We start from the raw sequence: 10510 nt of genomic DNA, 5'->3' as shown, positions 1-10510 counted from the left end.
ATGTCCCAATTTGACCTGTCTAGGATGCGAGTGCCACTTGGATATCATTTTCGCAAGTACCCGAACGCGCGGCTATAGGTTTCGCATGCTGGAAAAGGGGTTTGTGTTTGATTTTCCTCGTAGCAGAATTAGGTTTTCTTGTACATTCAAATTAGAATCCGACGCCAATTGGTAAGCAATCCGACAGCGAATCCGACGCCGATTGGTAAAGTCGTACTTTACCATTTTTCTGGCGGATTTCACTGCGAGAAATTCAATTTCTTTAACACGAAAGCATTGCACCACGTGGAGGGCCTGCGCGAAAAACTTTGTCCGCCTATTGTCGGGGTGGTTGGGGATGATTTTCTCCGCCACCCGCCGACATCGCACGCCGATGACGGTTGCCGACACCAGATTTTCTGCCTCACGGGGACCTTAACGCAATCGCGTTAAAATCGCACATTTCGACAAATATGAAGATCCTCTTGGCGGTATCCTCTTGGCGGTTTAAACATAGTGTCAATAAGAAACAAAATCGCCGACATTTCACTGTTGTTTTTGAATTCCGAAAATGATAAAAGAAATAGGCCAAATAATAAAAAAGCATTAGACGAAGAAAGAGGCTAAAAAATTCCGGGAAGGATTAATACTAAAATCAACAAGCCAAATCGGTGAGAAATACCGCTTTAAAAATATTTATTTAAGTGTATATACCACTAACTTCGTCAAGCCACATGGTAGAAGGCGGAATCTAAGCCTCTCCTTGGTAAAGTATATATTACGTATAGCACCCCTCTGAAATGTCATTTCTATTACCTGCAATCAAAGTTCGTCCTGGAATAATATCTACAAGTTCAGCGCGTTCACTGTGCTTGGGCTACGCAGTCTAGCTTCTCGCTGGCTGGCGTTAGTTGCAGCAGTTGGCTAGGGAGCCTTGCACGTAGGCTCCGTAGAGTTGGCGTTCTATGGCATCGCTTGTAAAAGATGCTCTGTTACAGGTTCGTACCTCGGACTTGAATGCAGCGGTGGCATATTGCAATTCTCTTACAATGGGATAGGCATCGAGCTAACCGTCATACTAGCCGAAGGCCTGCTCCTGATTGCCTTTATGATCTTCATGGCCTCCGGGTACTTGCCTTCCCGACACGCCCTCGCTAGCCAGGAATTGCCCGCCGAGCAAGACGTCGAGGAGGAGAAGAAGAGGGTCAACGCTGCGCGCCAGCAGGAAGGGCTTGCAGGCTACTCGCTCCTAGCGTGGAGTCTGCACAAGTGGTTCGGCACCCTGCATGCCGTCCGTGGCATCTACCTGGCGCTGCGGCCATCCGAGTGCTTCGGCCTGCTCGGCGTGAATGGAGCCGGGAAGACCACCACGTTTCAGATGCTGGCTGCGTTGATCAGTGTCTCGAACGGCGATGCTGTCACCGCGGTAGCCAGGCTCAGCGGAAATGTGCGCCAGGTAAGTGGGTCCTTGTAATCTGTTTCCACCGCGTAATGAAAAGTGGTGTAGAATAGGGAATGTCGCTGAAGTCACCTTCGGACAAGCCGACTTGTCATCGTCAGGCCAGTGACTGCCCTGACGAAGATTTGTCCACTTTTCGGCGACATTACTTCTTGCACCAAGTGGGGATGCTCGGCTTTGATGCGTCCCTTGGTGTAGTTTTCTCTGCACGGATCGCATCTCCTGTAAACCGGCTTCGCCGCGTGGCTTTGCGCCGGCGGCAGCGATGTTGTTGCGGAATGTTACGAGAGATGGCGCGAGTATTAAGTCGCTCATAGGGAGCCTACATGCAAGCACTTGCATGTAGGCTCCCCAGTCGTTCACGCAACCTAGCGGCGGAGATGACCCGGCGCAAAAGCGAATAGTCTGCGTCTCTACGGCTTGGGATCCGCAAGCGGCACGGACATTCCGCGCATGCGCCTACATGCCCTCTGTGAGACCGTCTCGCGAGGCTTCGGTGCGGGACACCGGAGTAGAGATTCTAGGTTACTCCAACCGCAGTGGGCAAACACGTTCGTTCGAACGCGCCACCGTTCGCGCAATCGTACACGCGGAGGACTAGGCGTTGGTGTCCAGAATGGAAGCGGACATATTCACTCGCTTTCCGGTCGCGGTGTCTTGAACATGCTCTATTTATCACGCTCCCATGGGCATGTCCTATGGGTAGCAATTCTACTAGCAGGAACTAGTGTAGGTAATGTACAGTAAATGCCATTTTGAATGTTCGTACTACTCTGCTGGCATTCCTTTGTCCAAAGAGCACATGTGAGACCCCACATCTCGTGTTCAACGCGCACCTCCTGGTTCATATGACGATAGTTGTGACAGCTTTGCTCGGTTCGAGGAAACCTTAATGTGAAACGACGCGTAGTCCTTGCGTGGATTGTGATCTCTAGCTTCGGCGGCGTGCTTTCTTGAGTGAGGCTACGGTTGATGGGGCGTGTTTCAACGCGCTAAGCATTTTCGCAAGAGGTCTTGAAGAATATTCATCGGTGCGAGAGCCGCGTGGTCTGCATCATGCCGTATGCTGGTTGACTTCACTGAAAGATCCAGCTAGTCGGCTGGCTCGTTGGGCATTACGCCTACAAGAATACGACATCCGTGTTGGTTATTAATCAGGCCGAAAGCATTCCAACGCAGGCGCTCTTTCCTGGTCACCCCTGTCATCTGATCCTGTCTGCTCGTCTATTTCCGCCTGCGGTGCCTTCGTCCTCAACATTTCCGACATGCCATCAGAGCAGCGCAAGGACCCATGGATCTGTTCGCTTCTAGACGCCCTATCTAGCCGCTCGCCAGCTCCGATCTCTCCGACGCAACGTCGCCAAGCCACGCACTTTATCATTCGGAATAACCTGCCGTAGCGCCGCAACTACAACTCTAGCGGCCGCAAATTGTTGCTTGTTATTCCCCGACACCTCCACTCCGACACTTGCGCCACTCTCCGCGTTAACCCACAATGCTGCCACGCTGGGGTATTGAAGACATACTCTCGCCTCCAGGTTCGGTACTACTGGCGCGGTATGCACCGTTTCGTTGGCCAGTAAGTACAGTCATGCCCTCTGTGCCAACGACGCAAGACGCCACCTAAACATGCTGCCGGCCCCTTGCAACCTTTACCATGCCCCGCCCGAGCGTTCGACCGCGTCGGCGTTAACCTATACGGTCCGCTTCCCAGGACTCCCAGCGGCAACCGCTGGGTTTTTGTTGCTATCTACCACCTTACGCGGTACGCTGAAACTTCACACCTGTCATCTGCCACAGCAAAATGCGTTACCAGTCTTATCCTTCAGAACCTGATATTACGGCATGGAGTACCTCGAGAATTACTGAGCGACCGCGGTCGCGTTTTCCTCTCTGACGTTATTACAGCGTTGATAAAGGAGCGACGCCTCATTCACCGCACTAACCTGGCTTACCATCACCAAACTAATGGCATGACAAAGTGTTTTAATCGCACCGTTGGCGACATATTAGCCACGTATGATTCATCTGACCACTCAAATTGGGATCAGATTCGGCCTTTCGTCACATACGGAACGCAAAGCGTGGTACCACTGGATTCTCACCTTTCTTTCATCTTTACGGACACAAACTTCATGCACTATGAACACAATTCTACCCTACCGGCGGGATGCTTCGGAGTCGACGACTGTTTCCCGAGCAGCTGCATACGCCGAAGAATGTCGCCAGCTCGCTCCCTCGTTCACATCCCAGGACCAGTGGCGCCAAAAGCATCGCCACGACGTGTCCACTACGGTTACATGATTTGCTGCCGGCTCGCTGGTCTAGTTGTGGGTGCCGTCTACTCCACCGGGCCTTTCCTCCAAGCTGCATTCCAAGTACCACGGTCCCTATCGGGTACTGCTACAAACATCCGCAGTCAACTACCTCATCGAGCCGATGGACGCGTTTTCGACCAGCGTCGTCTGGGGCAGGAAATTGTCCACGTCTCCCGTCTCAAGCAGTGCCTGGACCCCGCTGTGTTCTCCTGCCCCTAGGTCGCCAGGATGGCTCTTCTTTCGCTGGGGAGTGACTGTAAAGAAGCCACTGGGCACGGTGCTGGTGAAGGTAGAAGAAGCCAAGCAACGCTTGCTCGCCCGCTTCGCCAATGACTTGTTTCGTTCTACCGTTGAAGCGCCAGATCGAGTGCCGCTAGCAAACATCCCCATTTCAAATTAATTCTGGTGTTTATCGTGCCAAAAGCACGATATGATCATCACGCACACCACATTCAGGGGCTCCGGATTTATTTAGATCATATGCCGTTCTTTACCGTGCGCCCAAAGCACGGTACATGGGCGTTTCAGCATTTCGCCCCCAACGGAATGTGCCCGCCGCAACCGCCGTTTTATCCCGTGACCTCGAGCTTTACAGTGCAACACCCTAGCCACTAAGAACCACGGCGGGTGAATGCAACACCAAGAGAAAACAAACAAGGCGAGGGGTTACTGCTTGTGTCCAGATTTTCTTCGTGCTTTCTTGCTCGTCTAACGAGGACGGGTCAAACCTTCCAACAGCACGTCTAGTTTATCTCGAATGGTAGCGAAAAAGTTATCCTCCTCCAGTGAGTTCCCGCCAACATTAAAAGTGCCTGTGTGTGCATTTCCTTGTGAGTCGCGTGGGGAATATGTGCGCCTTTTGGACAATGCACCAGCGTGAAAGCTAGAACGCAACGGGTTCATGGCGGTGCGTGTTGTGCTTTTTAAATATACGCTGTAGTTTTTTTGTTTTGTTTTTTAGAGTATGCATTTTCTCATCAGGGAGTACCACATGCTCGGTGCGCCAAGTGCAATCAATGTCCCTTGATAGTATTTACAGCGACCGCGTTAAGTGCCCTGTGTCGCAGAATATCCGGTGTTGGCGTTGGCGGAGCTGTCCGTAATCTAAAATATTCGTATTTAGGTTATGTATACGCCACGCCTTGCTATTTGACATGTGGTATATGGGGCTATATTCCTACACCATTATATCACTCATGTTGATCATACCTTGTCTTTCGTTCTTGACAAAATTATTCCTCGGAATTTTTAGAATGACTGCCCACAAACAAATTTCATGAAGCACCTGCAAATTTCCTAACTTCATCGCCCGACCTAGTTTTCTGCCTTCAACTGCGCTTCCCTCATCTTAGTACCCATTCTGAAACTCTAATGGTCCACCGGTTATCTGTCCTACGCATTACATGACCTGCCCAGCTCAATTTTTTTCTCTTAATGTCCATTAGAATATCGGATATACCAGTTTGCTCTCTGATCCACACCGCTCTCTTCCTGTCTCTAACATTAGGCCTAACATTTGTGGTTCTATCGCTCTTTGTGCAGTCCTTAACTTGTCCTCGAGCTTCTTTGTTAGCCTCCAAGTTTCTGCCCCATCATGGTATTATTATTATATATTATTATGTTCGCGTATAGCCCGGACTCCCAAGGCACACTTCCCTTCCACCAGTGTAGGGTAGCCAACCGGCTCAGTCCTGGTTACCCTCCCTGCCTTTCATTAAATCATTTTCTCTCTCTCTCTCTCTCTACCTACGAAGAGCAACTTCAGGAACAGAAACGAGAATGCAATCGTTGCCGTCGGGCGGCATGCACCACCGATGAAGATCGTGCACAACACGCCCAGCGCATGCGGGACATCACCATTCGTAAGCGTGTTGCTCCTCGGAAGTCCGGACTATACGAGGCCACCCCCTTACGACGACAGAAGAGAAGTGGTTTTTTATATACTCGTATATACGTGCACGACGGGACCGCCACCTCGAGGAGCTGGAGGAAACTAGACACCCGTGACATTCCGATGGCACGGCCACCACGAGAGAGCCGAAGGAAAGGCAACTAGATACGCAAGCACTTGGAACGCCGACAAAGAGAGCGCGGTACGAACGTAGACATGGCTTACGCGGGTCGGCCTTTTTGGCTAACATCCAACCTTAGAATCTGTTCTTACCCTTGTGCTTGGGACCTCTTTGGGTCCCAGGTGGGGACAAGGGAAGTTCAAGCGCCCGTTACAGGTCCCAGAGCCCAACCCGGAGTCCACAGGGGTATGCGCCATTGCGCGTCTACCCTTTCTGCACTATCACCAGGATCAGCGCACATTTTTGTAGAGGCAGAACAAAAATGCACGGAAGCCTAACGATAAAGAGCTTCGCTGTAAGATACCATGGCTCATACCCCCGTAAAGCAGAGGCTAGAAGCGCTCAGAAATGTGAAGCGAACAGTGCATATATTCATTGAAATGACCCCATGCAACACACAGAATAGCTTATGTTTCAACAAAGAGCAAGCTCAAAACTAGCAACCGAACCATTAATAAAGCTTTGCATACACTTGTAGTGGTGGTTTTGCAACAGCTTCGCTTTACATCCACATTCGCAGGACCGGGATAACGAGTGATTATTATTATTATTATTATTATTATTATTATTATTATTATTATTATTATTATTATTATTATTATTATTATTATTATTATTATTATTATTATTCCTTGGGGGTAATACGTACTATTTCATTCTCTGTTCACATTCACCGCAGTGGCAGTCGCAGATCAGCTACTGCTTCCAGCTCGGAGGCCTGCTGGACAGGATGAACGCGTACGAGTACCTGTACCTGGTCGGTCGGCTGCGAGGCATCCCTGAAAACGAGTTAAAGCCCATGATCGACAGCGTCTTATCCGTCGTCGATCTCACAGAGCACGCCTCCAAGGAGTGCGGCGTGTACAGGTTCGCCGATTTATGTTCATGCGGTTAACATTCTTAGCGTACTTACACATGTTCCGGGGACTTTTGTTTAATAAATAATCACTATACCACTAAACAAGTCATTCATTCAATGTACTCTCCACGACCAGAAAAAGTGCTCAAAAGTTCATGTAGTTTTGCTTGATGATATTTGGACTTTCTTGGGCAAAGGCAAAAAGAACAAATATGCAATTGTTTTAACATGTCGGTCGAAAAAAAAAAACGGCCTACACATCTGTATAAAATCTTCCTGTACATATACAAAAACTCTGCGACCGCCATTTCTTGATACTGACGCTTCGATTATTGTTTTCAAACCACCTGTTTTATTAAAATCGATAAGGTGTGATTGCCATATGGCACTCTTTCCTATCAATTGATTTGTAAAACCAAAATTCGCCCACTCAAGTCAACATAAGTTTGAAACGGTCGCAGAGGACTTTAGTATTGTTATTGAAACTTAAATATTTCTGGCTATTATCCTAGTATGAACAGTTTTTTCAGGGTTGCTACGTATGGAATAATTGTTTCATCGAGGCCCAACTCAGTTTGGACGCGCACACGCTTTCCCAGTGGGCGGGCTATAAGAGCGCCTCTACAAATAAATGACCTCATCCGGCGCCTCGTAAAGGCGCCCCGTCGTCGTCTCAGTCTCTCTGCTTTCTTGAGTAACTGCGTCGCGATCGATTTCACAACATTAACGCCCGTCTCGCAATCAGCGATATCTGCAAACTTTGCTGCGTTGAGCGTGAATGAGTACTCCTCCCTCCGTACCTCACCCTTTCCAGCGGAGGCAACCGCCGAAAGTTGTCCATCGCTGCCGCTCTGCTGGGCCTGCCGCCGTTAGTGTTTCTCGACGAGCCGTACGCGGGCGTGGACGTCGTGTCCCGCAACAAGATCTTCAGAGCCATCGCGGAGATCAAGAAGCACTCGCAGACCACTTTCGTGCTTACGTCACACAAGTGAGTGCTGCCAACATGCACGTGGAGTCGTCACTCAACGAAATCAGTGGCAAAATGACTGTATTCCAACGAGCTCGAACCAAGGGCTCGACTTGTTAGTCGCAACCAAACAAAGCCAGTGGAAATCTAGTCAAGGAAGGAGCATGGAGGGAACTAACTCTGTTTTTTTTAATCTTTCTTGTCCAGTCTTGGTCTGTCGGAATTATAATGTTCGGCAGGAGATGTCTGATCGGTATCGAGATTATTTTTCAAATATGTGAACAGCAGCATCGATAATTACCTAATTTGTCAACTTTGCTCACTAACTCTATTTTTTTAATCTTTCTTGTCCAGTTTTGGCCTGACGGAATTATAATGTTCGGCAGGAAATGTCTGATCGGCATCGAGATTATTTTTCAGATATGTGAACAGCAGCATCGATAATTACCTAATTTGTCAACTTTGTTCCGCAGATAAATATCACTCTCCCTGAAATTTCATAAAAATCCATGCGTCGCATCATACTTAATTAAGTTAAACATTCACGCGTTATTTTTGCAGCCTGCTGCGTAATGCATATAAGCTGCCTTAGGAGGCAAAAAAGCGGTATGCAAATAACGCGTCGCCGTATTTCACACAATTATGATAGGTAATTAATACGTTTGAGGAACCACATACTCCTTCCAACAGAGTGACTTTTTGCTAACTCAGGAGAAAAACCTTCGAATTATTGCTAAAACACGAGTGGCAATGTTTTCCTTATTTTTCTCGCACTTTATTCTTTCACGTGCACGTAGCAATTTGTAGACTTCCTTGAAAAGTATTCGACCACGAAGGGTTATTGGAAGTGTACAATAAAAAAGAAGCGGGAAATTATTTACAGTAGTGTAAAATGCGAAGTGCCTCTAGTGGGAGCTGATTCCACATCCTGCACAGGACGCGAGCAATGCTCTATCAATTTGGCAACCACGACGTCACTTTCTTCGTCCTATTTCTCGGATGTTTGTGGACACGTGTTAACCCTAGCCCTGATACTGCTAATCCGGCCCGCGTCACTCACGGCCATGGTGCTTGATGTGTGACATCACTCTACGCAAGTTTTACAGGCATTGGGACTTATCATATTACCCAAACGATGTTCTTCGTCTGTCTTGCGTGTCCTCTTTTTAGTGGGTCTGACAACCATTTTCATGGTATCCATTTCTAGTGCAAGGGAAAGCTTACGGGTCCGCGCAGTCAAAATATAAAGCAGTTAAGTCGTAGAATGGCATGGAACATCTTTTATCAGAATTTTTCGATCTGCAGTGCGGATGCAGTCATTCTCTGGAGGCATGCTAAAAACAGTGTTACCGCAATAGCGATTATACGCCGCCATTGGTGGGAGGCAGGCGAAAAGGGTGATCGTACCGATGAGAAAATAATAGTTCGATTGTAAAGCGATGTTCCTGCGATTCATGTTTTCCGAAGTGGTGAATTATTTCTGAAATAGTTGCTACGTGTTTTCGTGGTGTCCTGTCCAACTACTTTGGTCATTGACCAGTAAGAGTGTTTTTTAGCCAAGCCAACTTCTGGAAAGCGAAACGACGCTTTTACACGTGATACGCAGTCCAGCGCGTTGCGGGCGCCACACGGATTAGCCGCGCGGATTCTCAAAGTTCCTTGTTATGCACCAATAACGCCGAGCGGCAATAAATATGCATGTCCTAAGCATCGCTGACATGACGTGTTTCCGACTCCCACGCTTTCTTCCGGCACTTTCAGTACACGTCATGCATGTTGTATTCTGCTTGTTTTGGTTTCTATTTGATCCTGACCACTGGCGCCCCGCCGCGCCAAATCTTGTAATCAGCGCGTACGCTGTTCGCTTCCACCTCTCCGAGTAAGACGTCGTCGTTTGGTCCCCAACAGAAGAAGTCGTCTCGTTTTCTTTGCGGCGCTTAGCGCCTGGGCTGTTAGGCCTCACCGCGCTGGTCAATGCGCGTCCCGCCGACCCGTCGTGCGAGACACTAGACACCGCATCGCGGAGACTCGATACCACATCTTGGCAACGAAGTAAAAGACTTTCGTTACACTTTGCTCTGCCCTCCTGTTGCTGCTCTACTTCTTACTTCTGCTACCAGCATGGATGCGACGCAGCCTGCGTTTACTTCTCCGTTGTTCACCGCTTCAACCATGGCGTTCGCTTCTCCGCCGCTGCGTTTTCTGCCTATTCCGGGTACTCCTGCCGTTACTTGGCTTACGTGGAAACGTTCACTCCACACTTTTCTGCAGCCAGCCGGAGCCGATACGCTACCGGAGGAGATGAAGAAAGCTGTATTGCTGTCAAATTTGGGTTTCGAAGGTCAGCGTCTCTGTTACGACTTGACGGTCGCAAGTGGAGCCCGATACGCTACAGTTCCAAGATATTATGCGCTTGTTGGACGAGCACTACGAAGACAGCACAAACAGACTCCTTTATCGCATTATCTTCAGAGACAGACGACAGCAGCCAGGAGAGTATTTTGTTAGGGACGGCGTCAGTTTTGACAACGGCATCCACATGATCGAATATATTCCGAAGCAAAACAAAACGATGTGCACGAGCTGACAAAGAATGTCCTGGAAGCACAGCCATCGATGTCAAACTTTGTAACAGAACTTCAAAGCCCAGACAAGTTCACAAAGAATGAAAGCATCGAGATATCGATGCAAACCTGCAATCAGGCAGAATTTTCCTCGACAGACCCCATCGAAGTGTGTGGAGCAATTGAGGCAAAGGCAACATTTGCACGGGAAGCACCCACATTTCCATCGGCAGAATAAATCGCCCAATTGATTCAACATGAACCTGTTCGCATTGATTTCACGGAGAGTCAA

General features: G+C 48.7%; 1 protein-coding gene across 1 annotated transcript in view; it reads left to right on the top strand.

The window, feature by feature from the left end:
- The first annotated feature begins 982 nt into the window (after positions 1-982).
- LOC119432495 (phospholipid-transporting ATPase ABCA3) overlaps positions 983-10510 on the top strand; it is a 39282-nt gene continuing 29754 nt past the window's right edge. The window contains exons 1-3 of the mRNA XM_037699660.2: positions 983-1435; positions 6508-6695; positions 7502-7675. Of these exons, the coding sequence (XP_037555588.2) occupies positions 1088-1435; positions 6508-6695; positions 7502-7675 (710 nt within the window). The 5' untranslated portion in view covers positions 983-1087. The remainder of the gene's footprint in view (positions 1436-6507; positions 6696-7501; positions 7676-10510) is intronic.

This window comes from Dermacentor silvarum, chromosome 11 (genome assembly GCF_013339745.2).
Source record: "Dermacentor silvarum isolate Dsil-2018 chromosome 11, BIME_Dsil_1.4, whole genome shotgun sequence".
NCBI lineage: Eukaryota > Metazoa > Arthropoda > Arachnida > Ixodida > Ixodidae > Dermacentor > Dermacentor silvarum.
Note: the sequence above shows the minus strand (reverse complement) of the source record. Positions and strands in the feature narration are given on the sequence as shown.